The sequence below is a fragment of the Tauraco erythrolophus genome, chromosome 16 (genome assembly GCF_009769465.1).
Source record: "Tauraco erythrolophus isolate bTauEry1 chromosome 16, bTauEry1.pri, whole genome shotgun sequence".
In the NCBI taxonomy this organism is placed as follows: Eukaryota; Metazoa; Chordata; class Aves; order Musophagiformes; family Musophagidae; genus Tauraco; species Tauraco erythrolophus.
The window spans coordinates 6,508,363-6,527,845 of NC_141480.1; the positions used below are offsets into that span (position 1 = coordinate 6,508,363).

Here is a 19,483-nt window from a genome sequence, read left to right on the forward strand (position 1 = left end):
AGGAAGGGCGGTGCTGAGGGCAGAGGGAGTTGGACTGCGGGAGCCAGGCAGGACCCTCGGCCATGGGACCCGAGGGGGCACTCCTCCAAACCCCAGCGATGGTGGCAAGCCAGAGCACACCCTTGGTGAGAGCCCCTGCACATCCTCACCCACGTCCCCCAACCACCCTGGCACCACCTGCTCCTGTGTCCTCTGCCCCTGCAGCCACAAAGAGCCACATGGAGATGTGTCTGGCAGCCCCGGTGTCCCCAGCTGTGCCGTGGCAGGGCAGCACTGCAGCCAGCCTCCGCCTGGAGGACAGGGAGAAGCGAGGAGAGGAGCCAGGCATGGGCACGCTGGAGATGGACCACCCTGCTGAGCCCTGAGCCCACCTGCCAGTGGGGAAGGGGAGGAGAACAAGAAGGTTTGCCATTGGGACAGGATGCAAGAACTGGCCCCAGGCTGTCCAGGAGGGCCGATACTGGGAGAGCTTTGTGGTGCTGCTCCAAGGGAACGCAGCCACCATGGACACTGGGAGCTGCTGCAGGGGTGGGTGGAGGCTGTTTCAGGTAGAGGAAGGTCTAGCATGTGCCCTAGTGCTGGGTGATGGAGAGGTAGTTTCTAGAAAGCCAGAGAAGTCTTTGTTCCTATTTTATTCAAAACCCAAAGGAGTCCAGGTTTTGCTCTCCATCTCTCCCCTCCTCCATGCACTGCACCGCCTCTCACCCACTGCATGCCCCAGGCCAGTAAGTGATACCCCTCTTTTCCTGCTGAAACTGCAGCCGAAATGTCCCTTCACCCTGCAGAGTCCTGATCGCTGTGTTGACCTGGGTTTCCGATGTCCCAACGGCAAACGGGGCACAGCTGGGACACGACAGGGTCTGCAGCTGCTGCTGGGGGCTGCGCTGGGTGCTCCTGGGCTGCCGCTTCCCAAGACCAAGACTGGGATGAGAGTGCACGGGCTTCACGTGGCAGCACGGTTTCTCTGAGCTCCACAAAGATGGAGCACCAGACATGTGCCCCGCTGTCTGCACGGCGCCCGGCCGAGTCCTCGCACGACACCCGACACTGCCTGTGAATCGCATCCCTCGGCCGCCCTGTCCGCCGCCAGCCTCGCGCAGCTCCCAGGTGCTCCTGGCCCAGAAAACATGACACCCAGACACACTGCGGCTTTCACCAGCAATTCCCTGCCATTCCACTGTGCCCATCACCCCACTCCAGCTCTTGCAGGATTTGGGTCTCCTTCCCACGGGGGCCGACGACACCTCCCTCGGCCACCGCTGCCAGCTGCTCTCGGTGGCAAGGACGAATGTTTGCCTTGCCTGGGGACTTTGGCTCAGTGTTTGTGTATATAAGGCAGAACTGGTTTTCCTTTTTATTTTTCAGGCATCGGCCAAAATAAAAGCGAGCAGGAATCCTGCACGACGCTTCTTTGTTGCTGTCTCCTCCCAGCCCGCGGTGCTGCCGCAGGGGAGGGATGCCAGCTCCAGGGTCTCTCCAGCACTGATGCCCCGTGTGTGGCCAGAGTTGGGAGCGAGGGGTCCAGCCTGATCTCACCAAAACTGGTGCAGATGGATATCCTGATGCAGCAGCTTGCCCCTGTAGCATGTGGTGTGCCCACCCCATAGGGGCATTGCTGGGGGTCCACGGCCGTTGCCACCGGGAGGGCTGGCTGTGCTGGGCTGCAAACTCGGAGCCCCGGGGGCAGCCGGGGAAAGGGTGAGGCCAGGCTTGGGCTGGCAGAGGCCAAAGAACAAGGCCAGCTGCCCACGGATGTGGCCACCTCCCATTGGCGCCTCCTGGCCTCTAATCTTGTTTTATGGCTGTTGACGGGCTGAACATCCTCCCTGTCCAAGAACAGCAAACAGAGAATGAGGATGTGAGATAGTGCCTGGGACAGCTGGCATCAGTGCCCAACACACTCCTCTCTCCATCCCAGCCACGTCTCCCCAGTCCTGCAGGGCACCGAGCAAGGGGCTGCCCTCAAATCCCTGCCCAAAACAGCTCCTCCAGCCCCAAGATGTGCCAAGTGTTGCCTGGAAAGAGAGAGGGACATGTGTGCTGAGGTGCCCGGGCAAGGCAGGTGGCTGTAGAGGGACACCTGATGCAGGATAAAGTCCTCATGGGTGGAGGAGATGAGGGAGCAGGAGCAGGATGAGGTGGCATTGCAGAGAGACAGAGCAAAGGATTTTCTCCTGATCTTGCAACAGTGGCTGCATGTACCACTGCTCTCTGGTGATCCCTTGCTCACCAGCATGGTGCCTGGGCTGCCCACGGCATGGGACCACCACCTCCCTGCAACGCTGCAAGGGGATGTGGGGCATCAGAATCTAAAACAGGCCAGAGGAGGCAAAGGAAATGGAGCCAGAGCCATATGGGAAAAGGAACTGAATGGGCCACTTGCCCAAATAGCTGGGCTAGGCTGGGACAACTGAGGTCCATTTCTGTGGGGAGACCCCAGTGTGGTCCCCATGCCAGGGGCTGGCTCCTCCACATGCATCCTCCTCCCTTGCTGGGCTTCACCCGCCTTTGACATCCAATTTTGTCATTGCTACATGGAGACCAGCCAGTGGGCTCCTGCCCTGGCAGGGGATGGGGTGGTGGCCACTCAGCCCTGGGCATCACCATTGCCTGCAAGGTCTTGCTCAAGGGGGAAGCTTGAAGGGGAACAGAGTCCTGGGGTGGGCTGAAACGTGCGTCTCCCAAATTCGCTCGCTGCATTGGGGTGCCCACGGGTGGGCAAGGGGCCGGGCTGGAGGGAAGATGCTCCACCACCCACCCAGAGAGGCTGTGGGTGCCGTTGACAGGATGAAATTCCAACTGATACCCTAATCTGGCGCCTGCCTGTTTGCACAGCAGGGTAAAAGTCCAGCCAGCCATGGGCTGTGCCCTTGGGTCCCTGCCGTCCGTGTGTGCTCAGGGAGCCGGCACTGGCGGGAAGAGGCAATAAATGCGCCCACACACCCAGCCACCCCTTCCCCCAACACACACACACGCCTCTTGGCCAGATGACGAAATGCATCTGCTGCGTCCCTGCTCCCATGTCCTCCCCTGCCTCTCTCCGTGCCAGGAAAGGGACTGGTGGACCCCATGTCCCAACCAGCTTTGGGTCCTTTGGTCCAAACCTCCCAGCCATGTGTCACCTTAACAGTGGCACCCCCAGCAGGTGACAGGCACCCGCTTTTAGCACCTGCAGCAGCTGCCTCCTGAGTCACACGGCCCCACACGGAGCCTGGTCCGTATGGGGACAACCTGGCCCCGTGGCCAGGGGAGCCTGGGGACTGTCCGCAACAAGCCCCCGCAGTTTCTTTCTGTTCTTTCCTCTGCACTTCCCACTGGCTCCCACTGCCCGGCCGCACCCCTCCTCGGAGAAATCTTGAAATCATCATCAAAATAAGGCAACGCACTGCAGGCGGCCGAAAACGCATGGCACGCTTCCCGGCGGTGACTAACCGGAGCGCCGCTGCCGTTGTCGCCTTCCTCGTGTCTCACGGAACGGATCTGGGCACGGTCCCATCTTGCTGTCAGCCACCTTCTCGCCTCTGCCCAGGTGGCTGCCGCCAGGATGCAGGGGGGCTGCCCGAGCGGGGTGGGCAAGGGTGTTTCCCCAGCCGGTGTGCTGCCCTCCCTTTTCCCACCTATGGCAGCTTCCCTGCAGCCCTACCACTCCGTTGCACCCCTGCTTCAGCCCATGGGAAAGGAAAGGTTTACTTGATGTCCCAGGGCTCAGGGATGAGGTGGGAGCACCCTAGATGCCCAGGGTGGGGTGTCTACTGCTGGGTGGTCTCAGGTGATGGAGAACTGATGGTGCTACAAGAGCAGCGCCAGCCGAACCAGAAAAGGGAGCTCCAGACACAGAGTGTCCCACCAGCAGCGGTATCAACACAGACATTTCACAGCAGCATCAGCCCTGGATGTCTCTGCTGGTGAATGCTGCACTGGAGACAAGAAGGTGGGGGCTTGAAGTCCACCCAGGGAAGGCTGGGAGGTTTGGGCAGGGCTCAGGCCACGCTGGTGACATGGGGCTGGGGCAGCTGTAACAAAGTGGCACCAGCATCTCCCTTCCTGTGCCACAGTGGTGGTTGTGAGACACTTCCCTTTAGGTGGATCCCAAGGGAAAAAGACAAAGGGGTGATTCGGATCACACAGGCATGAAAGGTAAACAAAGCACCCCTGCTCCAAGCAGGGAGGGTGAGGGTGGACAGTGGCCAACGCAGCCGCCGGCCACCAGCCTGGCCAGCTCCAGGCTCAGCGTTGCCCACCAGCATCCTGGCAGAGGTAGAAGTGATGGGTAAGTCCAAGGCAGGTAAAACCTGGATGGGTGAATTCCCAAAGACTTTTTTTTTTTTTGAGGAAGCTGTGAGCGTGTGAAAAGAGATGTTTGTTGGGTTATATAGTTTGCTCCTTCCTCCTATTCCACTGGGAAATCTAGGTAAATGTTAGTAAATGTTAGCCCTGAAAGACCCACTGTGCAAACACTGAGCCACTTATCATGTTGGATTCTGCAGAAACGTGTCTTTATGCTCGGGATCTGTTTCCTTTTGGGGAAAATTTTCACAAGTGCTTGGAGGGCTGCAGGAGCACGACTGCCATTAGATGTCAGGGAGGTTTGCTCTTACATCGGGCGGGCTGGGTCCCCTCGGTCCCAGCCGTGTCATTGTCCTCCACATGCCCAGTGCTGCCTGCTCAGCCTTGAACCTGAGAGAAGGAGCTGGGGACAGGACTGGGATAGGCTGGAGCACCGCAGGGCATTCGCAAGGAAAAAGAACATACACACCCCAATGGGCTGGGCACAGTTCAGGGAGAAAGCAAAGGACAAGACAATATTATCAAGGGAAAGAGGCATTACTGTGGGTCCTGGGGCAGACAGCAGCTCTCCTGGTACCACCTTGTCTCTGGGGCATGTGGGGTTGCCCCTCTTACAGCCCAGCAGGGGACATTTCCCACCATGAAAGTGGGAGAAGAAGCCACAGATCAGCTCTCTGCTAACTCACTGGGAATTCGACTGAGCATGACGGGGAAAAGCCCACATCTCCCTGGGCTTTGGGGCTGTAGGATCCCACTGCTGACTCAATAGGGACATCTGAACCCTGTAGATGTGACCTGTGCTCCAGCATTGGGCTCATGATACGCTGGACTCAGCCGCTCACCCTGGGGCCTTCCCAAGGATTGCTCTTGCCCCCAGCACGGTGGGATGTGCTGGTCCTACCCAAAGGGACCTCTGGCTGCTGAGCATTCCCCTCCCCTGGGCTGGGGACTGAGCTTGGGCAGCATGGGGAGAAGTCACTTCTGACCTGCCCAGGCTCCAGCCGCATCCTGCCATAGGAAAATCAGCTCAGAGCTGGAGATAAAGACGCTGGGAGCTTCTGGCATCTGCTCTTGCACTGCTGCTGCCACTGCTTGGGGCACGTGGGACCCCCACTGTGCCTGGTGGCAGGGGGCCTGAAGAGTCAGGTCCATCCCTAGGGAGACCTGACGCATTCATGACATGAGTAAGGCAGCAGCTGTTCCTCCCCGCTGCTCGGGCGGGGGGCTGAGGTCCCGGAACCCCCCTCTGGCAGGGGTGCGTTTGACAGACAGCCCTTCTCCAGCCTGCCGAAAGCCGTCCCCTCCTTCCTCCCTGCTCAGCACGCAGCCATCCTCAACTCCAAGCAAACCTTTCCTCCAGCCCTGCTCCCCCTGTCCCCCCTGCCTCCCTTGGCCCCGCCAACCCAGCTGGCAGGAAAGTGGCACCCCCTCCTCACCCCTCCTTGCCTGTTATCGCTTTGCCCGCTCCCCCTTCTCCCTCCCTATCGCCAGAGAAAGCAAGAGGAAAAAAAGTGTCGGAGCGGGGAGCGCATAGCAACAGGATTCTGGGATGAAGAAGCTTCGGCAGCAGCATCTCCAGGAGGTGAGAGCCGGGGAGCGGGGGTGACGCCAGGGCTGGGAGAGGGGATGGCAGGGATGCAATGTGCCCATCGCCCCGTCACCCCCTGCCCGGCGAGCCCTGGTGTGCAGCCGGCAGGTTTTTTCCCCAGCAGGGATTGCAAAGGGGCTGAAGTGGGATGGGGGGCAGAGGGATGGGGGGCATTTTGTAATGACTGCTCCAGCCTCACTGCAATTAGGAGCCCCTAGAAGCCCTGTGCTGCTGGCAGAGCTGCCTGCTTCCTGCTCCGGCTGCCTGGATGCTCCCTGCCATCCCTCCCCTGCGAGCAGGTGCTGCCGACGGTAATTTGTGTTGCGTCTGGACAAGTGGCTGTGGGTGGGCACCCGTGGGCAGAGCTGCCTCCCCGCAGTGTGGATCCCCGGGGACGCTGCTCCCTCCAGCCCTGGGGACTGCCTGGTCTGCGGGGAGTGAGGGCTTCCCCTCCATGCCAGGGCAAGCACAGGGAGCTAGGCAGTGGTACCCAGCTTCCAGGCTTTCCTACGGTCAGCTCCCCTCCACTGCCACTTTGCTCTTACCAGGCTCTCTGGGTCCCTGTCTCCCCCCCATGTCAGGCACTGAGCCCCTTCTCGTGCCCATCCCGCATGGGGACAGGGTGGTGCAGGGTGGCAGAGGCTGGCAGCCACCGCTCTGTCATGAGGACATGCTACTGGTGGTGTGGGTCAGCCCTCCCTGGAGCACGCCAGGCAGCAACCCAGCACTGAGAGCCTCTCTGGCTCTGCCCTCTGCCAAACTGTGCCTGCAAACCACAGGGCAAGGCTACTCCAAGTTGTGCCAGTCTTCAGATGAACAAAAATCCAGGAGAGTTTCATCTCTGCCAGGAAATTCCTAGGATATTGGGACAGGACATGAAAATGCCAGCAGTGGCTTGTTGAAAACCGGCAGCTGTCTGATGTTTCTCCGCTGTTGTTTGGAGGCATCGTCTGGCTCTTCCCTCTCCCTCTCTTTCCTATAAATTGCTTTTTCAGATGCCTCTGTGACTGCAAGATCCATTAAAAGTTGTCTTTGTCACTGGCAAAGCCTTTCTGAGATACTTGAAAGAATTTCTCTGCTGCTGGTGATCCTGTTTAGCATCTATTCAGGAATTCATTTAGTCCCACAGCGATCAGCTGGAATGAAAAGCAGATGTCTCAGAGTTTTTTTCCCCATTCCCAGTGCTTCTCAGGCCTCTGCTGTCCTTTGTTACCCAAAAATACTCTCGCTGAGGTCCAGATGAAGAACGTGGGGCTCGCAGCCACCCGGCACCTTGGGAATACCATGTCTGATGCTGGCATCGGGCTTGCCCGGAGCTGGTGGTGGCCAGCGGAGGAGTTTGCACAGCCCTGCTGCAGCCCCGGCCCCGGGACCCCGTCATCCTCCTCTCCCTGTTGTTATGATCTGCTTCCCATCAGTGAGCCGGCAGTTTTAAGCCTTTTCAGCAGACATGTTTTAGACATATGGAAATTCCTCTCTAATAGAGAAGATCTTTCTCAGTCCCTAAGGATTTCAGGTTGGCTTTTGCATAATAGTATTTCCAGCAGAGCCGAGCGGATGGGTTTTAGTTGTTTGCTTCTTTGCTTTGGGGGGTTATTTGGTAGAAACGGGCTAAAGCCCACAGAGGACGGCGGTGGGAGCCAGGATTTGGGCTGCGCTTCCCCGTGCTTGGCCGGGCTGCCAAGCAGCATCCTCCTGCCTGAGCCGCTGCCCTCCTCTGCCCACCACCAGCTGCCTCAAATCTTCCCCAGGGGTTTGGATGAAAAAACATAAGCCTTTGCAGCTGTGCATACCTCCTGTGCTCTGGACATCGCTGTAATAAGTTTGCTTCAGCCTCAGCCCCCAAACCCTCAGTTTTGGCTCCAGCATCGCTTGCTCCCTCTCCTGGCACATGCTGGTGGAAACTGAGGTTAGCACAGCCCTTCAAGGGGCTCTTCCACACCGCGGAGATGCTTTATTTACTTCACTTTCTAAGCGATATTACATTTGAATTAATTTTTATGCTGTTGTTTTTTTTTTTTCTCGAAGAGATTAACGAGCAATTCAAACTAATCTGAAGTGACTCATGCTTTACAGACGCTCTGTGCTCGCACGCGGCTCGCATCCGCAGGGGAGAAATCTGGCACCGAGCGGCATTTCTCCCAAGCAAAGGCTGTGGTCCACGCACAAAACGCTGACAAAATAACCCCACGGTGCTAATTTGAATAGAGACAAAAGATGACGGAAAAGGAACTTTATTCTGGCTGGTTTTTCACAGATACAGCTGAGTTTTGCACTCGTTTAAGTAAATCGGTTTACAGAAAATAATTAGCGTTGGGCAATTTCCTTATGGAAGCCAGCTCTTATCTTGGCAGAGAGTAAAATGCTTTTTTTTCTCGGTGACCTTTGCTTCGCTGACTCCTTCGGGAGCATCTTCTGGTGGAAAACGAGGACGTGGTTGCCAAGGGAGCTGTTAGTCCCCGTCTGGTTATAATGGCGAGACAGGAGCCCAGTTTGGAGGGCAGCAGTTGAGGGTGGAAAGCACTAGAGCAATATCGTAGCAGCAGAGCACTTCATCTGCTGCTGGAAAAGAAAATTCCTGTTATGACAAAGGCTAAAAGGGAGCATTAATCCAAAAAAGAAGCGCTGGAGTCGAGCTGGCGCGTGACATTTCCAGCGGGCTGAAGCAGAGGTGTGCATCCCTCTGCTACTTGGGATGGAGTTGGGCTGGAATACTTAAATACTGCATTTTGCACTTCATTTTAAGTCGGGCGAATAGGCCAGGTTTTCTGTGATTTCCGTGGAAAGGCTATGATTTGGGGAATTTTTGGATATCACAGTCGTGGAGCAGCCTCCGTATGTGCTTTCCCGCAGCATCCCCGGCCCATGCCTCCCCAACCCACCCCATGGGGACCACAACGTCACCGTCCTTGGGGGTCTATCTGACTCCTGAGCAGTCTCTGCTTTCTGCCCTGGGGTCTCAAATTTAAATTGCAGAGCTCCAGCTAAAGATATTAATAGGGGGGGCAATCATCATCGAGACACAGGTGACAAAATACATCTTACGGCCTCTGAAAAGAGTGACTGAGATGGGGACCGGGCCATGTACAATTGGAAAAGGTCTAGTTGGTCCCTTCTTTTTTGTTTCTTCTGTGTTGTTTTCCATGCTACATCTGACGGATGGGCACCTGGATTTCATGAGGTCATCAGCTCCACCTGTGCTCCCTTGCAGCTGTTTAGGATTCAGGCAGAGGTGCAGGAATTAGGTGAGAGGATTTAATGATCTCCTGGCATCCCTGCTTGCTCTTTTTCCGTGATGCAAACCTGGAAAGCGAGAGCTCCCCAGGCCATGTGAGGAATCAGGAAGCTGATTTTTTGGGGGGAGACCAAACTGGGATGACCCCAGAGCTCTGTCCCCACCTGACAGGGACCATTGTGAATAAAGGTTTCAGCAGCTGCGATGCTGGGGAGGGATGTTGCAGAGAAGTCTGCCCATCACCTGCAAACACGGGCTGCTGCAGGCCGTGCCTGCCTGCGCGCTGGGTTAATTAGCAGCCATGGCCACGGTTTAGAGAAGCTGCTAAATCAAGAGATGTGCTAACCAGCTGCAGGAGGGCTGCCAGGTAGCAATGGGTTTAGAGCAACAGTATTCTATTTGGGTCATATCTTGACTTTTCAGCCTGTGTTTTTGGAACTTTTTCTTCTGGCCCTTGCCTTGTGATGGTGGCATCCAGCGGGGGCTGGCTTTTAATGGTGGGTTTTAGTGGTTTTGCTGGAAGCTGTGCGTTTCAGGTTGGCTTTGGGAAGAGTTTGCCCTGGCTCGTCCTCTCCCTCAAGAGGTTTGCACGCCGGGTAGGGACGGGTTTGCCTCCATGTTTGATGCCTTCAGGCTGTGAGCAGCTTGCACGTGGGGCCGGTGGCTGGAGGTTTGGGGTGCACCCTGTGTAGGGTGGTAGTGTGTGGCCTTCGGCAGCATGGCTCCTTGTCTCCATGGGAACCAGCAGCAGGAGCATCCTGCCATCTGGCCAGAGAGGAAGAGGAGAAGGAGGAGGAGGAGGTGGCTGCCACCTTCCCCAGGGCTGCAGCAGGGCAGCACTGGGCTCAGCTCCCCAGCCAGCTCTGATGTCCCAGGGGATGGAGGTCTGCTACAGGCTCTGAGCACACATGCACATCGGTGCTGGGGCACCCACACCTCTTTCTGGCTGATGCCTCCAAATCCAGGCCCCTCTCCCTCAACCACATCCCATGCACTTGTTCCCTATGATTGTATGAACTCAGGGATATGGAGATGGATGCTTTTAATTTTTGAGAGACCAGCAAGAAGGACAGTCTCCCAAATGGGCTCCTTCTGCCCTGGTCCTGGTGCCCTGTCAGCAGGGATTCCAGCATCCTTCTGTCTCTACCTCTCAATACAAGCCGGACCCGGGATACCCTCAGGCAGGGGCACAGCAACACACAGTGGCACAGGGGCAGGATCCACCATCCCACCCCTTTTTGCTGCCTCGTCATCATCTTGCCGACGAGTTATCTGTGATGGGATCTCACACGCAGCTGCTGGCTAAGCCTTCCAGCTTTAGTGGCTGCCCGTGGGATGGGGGCTGGCGGGGATGCTGTCCTCGCTCCCCCAGAATCAGGAGGCCGGGGAAGTTCAGACAGACCAGACATCTCATTGCAGACCTGATGTACACACACACATATGCCAAGGAGCCCTCTTGGTGCATCACCCCAACCTAAACGCATCGCAGGACTCACACCTCCCTCTTGCAGAGCTGAAGCAGCCAGGGAGGAAGGGAAGGGGTTAATCCCCTGCCCGCTGCAGACCTGCCTGTGCCTCGCTGATCCAGGGCAGATTAGGAAAGCTGGAAGGAGCTTTCTCAGCAGGGATCACCGAGAGCACATCACTAAATGCAGTTGGAAAACTGTGAAAAACCCACGGAGCATTAACTGGCAGCAGTGCCCAGCGTGGCAGCGGCTGGGGGGCATCATGCACCCTGGCACACCAGCGATGCTTCTTCCCCTGCTGTCCTCACGTCGGTGCTCTACAGGAGATCAGGAAAGTTTATCACGGCCCCTTGAAAGGATTTCTTGGAAAATTGGGGTTGCAAGATGGGTCCTGGCCTCCCAGGGTGAACCTGGGCCATCCTGCCTTTCCCAAGGGAGCTCTGGCTGTGTGGGATCACATTTATTCCCTTCCCTTCCTCAGCGGGAGGTCGGCTGGGGTGGTGCTTGGGGAACTGCTGGGACTGGGTGTCCCCAAGGGACGAACGTCTCAGGGGTCACAAATTGACACCAGAGCTTTCAGTGCTCCTTCCCTCTCCCCTGCTCTTCCCCTCTGCTTTTATTCCTTCCTCCACTCCCATCTGCCCTCCTCCGCTCTGTCTGCCCTCTCCCATCCCTTGCTCTCTTGCTCAGCCGGTGACACCAGAGCTCCTGGTGAGCCCCAGCAGCCAGGACGGAGACCTGGGCTCCGAGTGCCCTGAAGACAGAGGGAACTGGACGGGGCGGCTGGATTTCCTCCTCTCCTGCATCGGATACTGCGTGGGGCTTGGAAACGTCTGGAGGTTCCCCTACAGGGCTTACACCAATGGAGGAGGTACTTGGTCATCCTTCGGAGTGGCCACATCTTCCCCTCACTGAGCTGGGCTAGTGGGACGTGTCTCTGAAGAGAGACCTCTTCCCCTTCTTGGAGTTGGGAAGTAGTGTTTGTTGTGGAGTGAAGCTTACTCCTGCCCCCCATGCTTGCTGTAGGCCGTTAACCATCTGTACCCATGGGTGGAACGGACTCATCAGCCCATCACTTCACTCATGGCCTTGGAGACTCTTCACTCAAGGCTTGGGAGGCATCCCCAGCTCCATGCTGGACTGAATGCCACCTGAGCATCCCCCTTGGTTTCCAACAGGTTCTTGGTCTGGTGTCCTCCAGGACTCAGCGGAACCAGCAAATGCTTCCCAGGTATTGAAAGAGGGGAGCGAGCCTTTTGCTATGCAAGTGCCCAGCCACAATGGTGCAAAGTGCCCAGCTTGTTCATCTACCCCCAGAGTAACTGCTTGTCACATGCAATAATAACTGAAGAATGTTGTGGTGTTTGTGAAAGATTCAAGGAGAAAAGACAGTCAAGGCCAGGGGGAAGCACAGCTCTGGGTCAATCCCAGCCCCTTCCTCCTGCACCCCCTACTGTCTTCCAGATTTTGGGTAGATCCCTCAGAGCCACAGATGTTGAATGAACTTTATTCTCTGTCATAGATGGGCTTTAGGTGCTTGCTCTGTGTTAATTTTAGGGTGTTTTTCTTGCTTCTTGCAGGAGCTTTCCTGGTTCCTTACTTCATCATGCTGGCCATCTGCGGGATCCCCATCTTCTTCATGGAGCTGTCACTTGGCCAGTTCTCCAGCCTGGGGCCGCTGGCTGTCTGGAAGATAAGCCCCCTCTTTAAAGGTGCGTGAGTGAAGTCCAGAGCCTCTGCAGGGCCTCTCGAAGAGCTGCTTGATCAGGACATGAACCAGCAGCATCGTCCCATGACCCTCAAAGCTCTTGTTAGAATCAAAACTTAAATCCTGGGGGAAGGTGGAGCAGGCTGGACTTCTGGATTAGTTGGTTTAGTAGCTGGAAGAGATGTATGAGATCTGTCAGTCTTCAGAGGCTCTGGGTGTCACGATGAGCTCTAGAAATGGTATGAGAATTATTAAGCCTGCTAGTGTAGAAAATACAGCATCAAAGCTAAGCAAGGATTGTTAAAGACAAAGGTAAGAATAAAGCGCTCTAAAAAAAACCCAAATCAAATACTTTTACTCTCAACGTTAAGTTGGAGTAAAACCATCTGTATGATGCAATAGATCATCGATTCAGAGAAGGCGCGGCCAGAGGGAATAACGGCAATAAGAGGCTTCCCCCACCAGGTGAACCTCTCACTGGTTAAACGTTTGGCTGCTGAGATCCAGTGTCTGACCCTGGTTTTGAATGTGCTTCGCTCCGGAGAGATGGCTCACTCCTTCTCTACCCTCTCCTTCCTCCAGGCGTTGGCATGGGCACAATCCTCATCGTCTCCCTGGTGGCCATTTACTACAATATGATCATTGCTTACGTTCTCTTCTACCTCTTTGCATCCCTCACAAGCGACTTGCCCTGGCAGCACTGTGGCAACTGGTGGAACACCGACCTGTGCCTGGACCACCACGTCATCAAGGCAGGGAACACCACCTTCCCTGTCAACATCACCAACACCGTCAGCCCCAGCGAGGAGTACTGGAGGTAAAGAGGTCAGCCCGGCTTGGCCGAGGGGACAAGGTGGGCATCCAATAGGGAGAGAATGAGGATGGGATGAGGGGTGAAGGTCTGTGCGGCATGGGGGGCACTCACGGTGGGTGTTGTGTGTGCAGTGATGTCTCGTGGGTGATACCTCACTTTAGCCTTTGGGATCACGTTCCTGGGATGTGGCAGGTGTCCATGATCTAGCGCTGCTTTGCTGGCCTGGAGACACGTTAGACTGAACTGCATCCCATGCCTGGGTCGGCTGGGAATTTGCTCTCAAGCTGCCAGGCATCCCCTCTGGGCTCTTTAAGGCATGGTGGGGAAATCACACCAGCTGCTCTCCCTCCGCGGCAAAGAGCTGCCAGGGCCTTGTTGCTCTCTCATCGCTGGTGGTTTTGAGAAGGTTATTTTTGGCAGCAGAGGCTCAGAGAGGGTCTCTGGCAGATGGCAGGGGGTGCCTGTGGCAGCTCACTCGCAATTCTCCTTTCGCCCTAGCCGGTACGTCCTGCACATCCAAGGGAGCTCTGGGATCGGAGATCCTGGGAGGATCCGCTGGAACCTGTGTCTGTGCCTGCTGCTTTCTTGGACCATCGTCTATCTGTGCATCCTAAAGGGAGTCAAATCCTCTGGCAAGGTAAGGGCTGGACAGTCTCTTTTGGGGGGATCTTCAGCAACACTCACCAGTGCCTGTGATTCTCTGCATATCTGGGAAAGTGAGACCCATGACAGCATCAGCTGGACACAGGCCACTTCTGGGATGGCCAGCCCCAGACTCTGGCAGAGCCGACAGCACCAGCCCTGCTGCTTCCCAAGGAGCCCAGCTCTGCAGGGTGATGCTGGGCCACGACCTGTCCCATTACAGGGACAGGGCAACGGGGAATGACAGCTGTGCTCTCACTCCCAGCTCTCCCAGCTGGCTCTGCTCTCCCGCAGGTCGTGTACTTCACCGCCACCTTCCCGTACCTCATCCTGGTGATGCTGCTTGTTCGTGGTGTGACGCTGGAGGGGGCCTGGAAGGGGATCCGGTTTTACCTCACGCCCCAGTTTGATCACTTGCTGTCTTCCAAGGTGAGCAGGGTTTGGGGCGATTTGTTCAAGACACAAAAAACGAACCTTCTCCTGCCACCTCCAGCATGCAACAGACGTGGTTCCCTTAGTTGGGTGCCTTTTGTGGCCACCTCTCGACCCAAAGTCCTCTCTCTTGGTTGATCCCAGACCAGAAGCATTTGCCTTTCAGCAATCCATCTTTGCTCCACACCTTGTCTATACTGCTCTTCCCACCTGGCCCAGCCCTGTGCCTGCTCCTCTGGCTCTCCATGCAGGGCTTGGTATGCTCACCACCTCCCCTGGGTACCAGGACCGTGGGCAGGATTAGCCCAGCCCCTGTGATGGGGGTGGGGGTGGCGATGGGTGCCCATGGTGGATTTGGCTGTTCTGATTTTCCCAAGCAATGTCGGCGTGCAGAGCGGGGAGTTTCTTGGATCAGCAGTGCTGGTAGCAGAGACTACAGTTTTACAAGGGCGTTTAATGCCACACTGGGCTGGCTCTAAAACACTCTCACTAGCCCTTCCATTAGCCAGCTGACCCACTGCGAGGGGTTGGCTTGTTGGCAAGGAAAGGCAAAGACCCAGTGGGCTTTGCGTGCCTGGAGGGCTGGGGAAGATGACGTGCCGGGGGCTCCGGGAAAGCGTATTTCCAACTCCCTCTTTGCCAGGAGGAGGCTTCCAAACTTCTGCTCTCCTCAGACCCGTTTTCTTCCCCCAGGTGTGGATTGAGGCAGCCCTGCAGATTTTCTACTCCCTTGGAGTAGGTTTCGGGGGCCTCCTCACCTTCGCCTCGTACAACACCTTCCATCAGAACATCTACAGGTGGGAGCCAGTTGTTATCTCTTAAAAATTGTGAGTTGCGGGGAGCCATGGAAACCTCAGCTGGTGGGTTCAAAGTCAGCAGAAGCACAGGGTGCAGCGTGGTCACCCAGCACTGCTCCTTGCCAGAGCACCTCAGATACCTGGCAGCTTGCACAGGCTTGAGAGGGACAGAGAGGTCTGTGGAAGGAAAACCTACTGAGTATCAAGGCACAGCACTTGGCTCAGAAGTTTTGGGCTGCAGGTGCCAAAGGCTGAGGATATTTGAGGCCACAGTTATGCATGTTTGTCCTGTTCCCAGCATCCATTGAAGATCACCAGCAGAGAGGGGAGTCTTGATGTTGGACATTTGGGCTGATCCCCTCCACTGGGGAAAGAAAGTTTGGGAGAAACCTCAAAATAACCCGAGTCACTAGAGATACTCTCCTTTTGCACCTGGAAAGTACATACCCAGAGAGGCCCTGGAGAAGAATCGCACTGGGTCACCTTACTGTGACACCTAGGCCTGACAATTCCACCATGTACTGGTGTGGGGTGGGAAGGTGCGAACATGTTCAGAGCATCTTCTTTCTCCTCTGTAGGGACACCTTCATAGTGACCCTGGGCAATGCCATCACCAGCATCCTGGCAGGGTTTGCTATCTTCTCTGTTTTGGGATACATGTCCCAGGAGCTTGGAGTCCCTGTTAACCAGGTAGCAAAAGCAGGTGAGGTCAAACAAAGACCCTTTCTCCGTCACTCTCTGCCTGGGTGCGCTGAGGACCATCCCTTCCAGGATGGAAGGCATCCGAGGGTGTCAGCAGGAGGGATGAAGATGGATGCTCAGCTGGCAAGGGGGAGGGAAGGAGGGAGATGAATTCCTGCCATGCAAACCTTGAGTGACACCAAGCGATGTCTAACAAAGGCCTGAGCAAGGAGCAGGCTGGTTCTCCTGCACCTCTCCACCCTCTGCTGCAAGACCCCTCCCGCCAATCTTGCAAGAGCCTCAGCAGGTCCCTGCTGTGGTGCTGCTCTGCTGGGCTCTCCTCTGCTCTGCTCTCCTCCATCCCCCCCCACGCCCAGCGCTGTCACCCTCTCTTCACCTTGCTGTCCTTTGCCTCCCCTAGGTCCTGGCCTGGCTTTTGTGGTGTACCCCCAGGCCATGACAATGCTCCCCCTTTCTCCATTCTGGTCTTTCCTGTTCTTCTTCATGCTGTTAACCTTGGGCCTGGACAGCCAGGTAAGGACAGAGCCCACCAAGCCAACCATGGTGCCCCGACAGCCCAGGGGCTCAGGGTCTTCTCCTTTGTGTGCAGTTTGCCTTTATGGAGACCATCGTTACGGCAGTGACAGATGAATTTCCCTACTACCTGCGGCCAAAGAAAGCTTCTTTCTCAGCTGTCATCTGCATTGCCCTCTTCCTGATGGGGCTCATCCTCACAACAGAGGTAAGGGTGTGGAGCTGATGCATCGTGGAGACCAGCTAGGGCCTCATTTCAGGGAGAGCTTAGGGCAGGGGCCAAGCTCGCAGAGAAGAGAGATGATCGAGGAGCCTGGACTTCCTCAGGATGTGAGGTCCAAGGGGAGGGACAACATTATTCCTGTCCCTGCACCAACCGCAGGAGAGTGATGTCTCCTGAGGGCGCCTGACCAATGTCTTCCCCAATGTCGCCAAAGGGGCTAAGGGGACACGTCCCCATAAGTGGGAGGATATGGATGGGTGTTTATTGGGATGCTGGCCCCAGAGATGCTGGCCACTGTGCTTTGCCTCTACAGGGTGGGATGTACTGGCTGGTCCTACTGGATGACTACAGTGCTGGCTTTGGTCTCATGGTGGTAGTGATCACTACCTGCCTCGTGGTGACACGTGTCTACGGTAAGGGGGTCTGTCCCCACGGGGGCACAGGGAGGAGTGGGCTGTCTGTATGAACAGAGGGATTTGGGAAGGCGGTAGGGGTGCCAGCAGCCTAGAAATGGAGCATGAAACACCTCTGCTCCCACCTCTTGTTTCTTCTTGGCCATCACTGGATGGCCTCTCCAGAGATACTTCAGGTGCTGAGCTTGGTCACTCAGACAGCACCAGCTGTGTCCTCCTTCCTGCATCTCCCAGCAGGGAGAGATCATGACTTTTGAGTCCCTCTTCCTCTCCCTCCTCCAGGTATGAAGAGGTTCTGCCGAGACATCCACATGATGCTGGGCTTCAAACCAGGGCCCTACTTCAGAGCCTGCTGGATGGTCCTGTCCCCTGCAACAATGATGGTAATTGCTCAGTTCAAGGTGCTGGATGGTGCTGGAGATCCGCAGTGGTGCCAGTATCCCTGGGTGACCTCCCCTTGTGAAAAGTTGCTCTGCTGGTGTCTCCTGCCCCAGGGACCATTCTAGTTCCACTGGGAGGTCTCCAGGCCTTTTTCGAGCATGAGACCTTCAGAGGGCTCTGGGCTGACCTGGCTTCCTTCCCATCTGCAGGCTCTGCTGGTGTACAACATCATCAAGTACCAGCCCTCCGAGTACGGCAGCTACCGCTTCCCAACCTGGGCCGAGGTCTTGGGCATCCTCATGGGAGTTCTCTCCTGCCTGATGATTCCCATAGGCATGGTGGTGGCTGTGCTCCGAGAAGAAGGGACACTATGGGAGGTAGGAGGTGTTGGGGCCTGGCGTTGCTGGGAAACACCCTAGAAATGTGCAGGAGTGACCACCAGCCCCTGCCGAGCCTAGATTCTCTGGCAATTTCTGCATCCTCTCTCCTGGAGCTGTGTGTCCCCATCCCTCCTTGCTGCCCATGGAGTGTGAAGCACTGAGTCATGCTGCTTCCCAAGGGGCAGCCCTGTGGGCATGCCCCCTCTGAAACAAGCCTGCTATGCCTTGCCCTGTGGGGAAGTACATCATCCCCAGCATGGGGCGGGCACAGACACATGGGACTTTGCACCCATTTTGCAGGAGCAACATCGGAGCAAGGAAGGCAGCTGGCGGGCAGTGCAGGCAGCCTGGGCAGGATCCCTCCGTTGGAAGGCTTTGCCCAGAAGCAGGTTCTGGAGCTGCTGACCGCTCACAGCCTTCCCTTTGCTGCTCTCCCCAGGCTGTTAAAAGCAGACGCAGCAGAGCTTGCTGCCCTCCCCAGGCAGCAGTCCTCACCACCGCAGCCCAGGCTGGCCACAATCCGGCCTGGCACAGCCGCGGGCATGGTGACATGGCCAGGAACCACCTTGGCTGAGCCTAACCCCTTGCCTGGGTGGCTCTAACCCCAATACCCCAGAGCTGTAGCCTTACAATAGCCCCTTGCTCCTGCGAGCCCTTCCCACCAGCACCCGTAGACCATCACACCTGCCCAGCCCACAGCAGAGCATTTGTACAGGGCTGCCTTCCCAAAAACCTTCAGGACAGGCTTCTGACTTCATTCCATCCTCATCGGGGGCTCTTCCAGTCCCCTGGGGCTGGCAGGGCACAGTGTCCCCTGAGATGGGTGGGTGAGCTGCTGGGTGGGGGTGCTGGCCAGGGAGCGGAGCAGGTGCCAGTGCAGGGTGCTCCCCCGACCTGTCCCCTCGCAGCGAGTCCGGCAGGCAAGCCGGCCCACCATGGACTGGGGCCCATCGCTGGAGGAGAACCGGACCGGCATGTATGTGGCGAGCCTGGCCGGCAGCCAGTCCCCCAAACCACTGATGGTTCACATGCGGAAATATGGGGGCATCACCAGCTACGAGAACACGGCCATCGAGGTGGACCGAGAGATGGAGGAGGAGGAGGAGGAAGAGGAGTCCATGATGTGAGAGGACCCAGTGCCCCGCGGGCTAGGGGAGGCTCACCCCCCCCCCCCCCAGTTTGCACAGGTTGCACTGTGGCACTTCAGGATGGCTCGGGGTGGAGGGGTGTCTTCTGAGGAGCAGTCAGGAGCTGCTGACCCTGCCATCCTCCTCACCGATGCCCTAACCCCACCAGGACGGATCTGCTGCCCCTCCCAGTGCCCCCGAGGTGTTTCTGTTCAGTGTGACAAGCTGTGTGACAAGTCCATACGTTCGTGTGATGGTGTCTGGTGCAAGTGTCCAGGCTGCCCCACTCCCACCCTCAGCCCCAGCCCTGCCCTCCCCGCATAGGGATGCTCAGGCTGCAGGAGGTGGGGAGGAAGAGGAGGTCCTCTGTCTCAGTCTGTTCTCTGTTCATGTGTATTTAATAACTCACAAAAAAGTGGGAGAAAGGACTGTAACATCCTCCATGCCCTGAGGACGGTGTGTATCAGTGCTCTCTGCTCACACAGAGGTACTCCAGCCAAACCAGCGCAAATCAGTGCCCTGCTGCAGAAATCTTACCCCAGAAATGAGCACTTAAAAATAATTAAAAGGGGAAACAAAATTACTTTATAAACAAACAAGCTTGGGCCTTTCCAAGCTTGTAGATCTCCCAGGTGGGTGAGGGCAGCTCTTCCTTGCAGTGCCTGGCAGGGCTGGGATCAGCTGAAGGAAGCGAAGACGCTGGAAGACCCATTTCCCATGTGAGCAGGAGGACAGGGACAGGTCTCAGCTGGACCCAGTGCCAAAGGAAGGACCC

The 19,483-nt window shown here is 56.8% G+C and overlaps 1 protein-coding gene across 1 annotated transcript; it reads left to right on the forward strand.

The window, feature by feature from the left end:
- The first annotated feature begins 5,836 nt into the window (after positions 1-5,836).
- Positions 5,837-18,708, forward strand: SLC6A7 (solute carrier family 6 member 7). The gene is made up of 14 exons (XM_009986090.2): positions 5,837-5,869; positions 11,267-11,447; positions 12,157-12,288; positions 12,867-13,101; positions 13,597-13,735; positions 14,035-14,169; positions 14,866-14,969; positions 15,548-15,672; positions 16,072-16,184; positions 16,261-16,392; positions 16,721-16,820; positions 17,103-17,203; positions 17,411-17,578; positions 18,490-18,708. Exons 1-14 carry the CDS (start codon positions 5,837-5,839, stop codon positions 18,706-18,708), a joined length of 1,917 nt encoding a protein of 638 aa, XP_009984392.2.
- Positions 18,709-19,483: the final 775 nt, after the last annotated feature.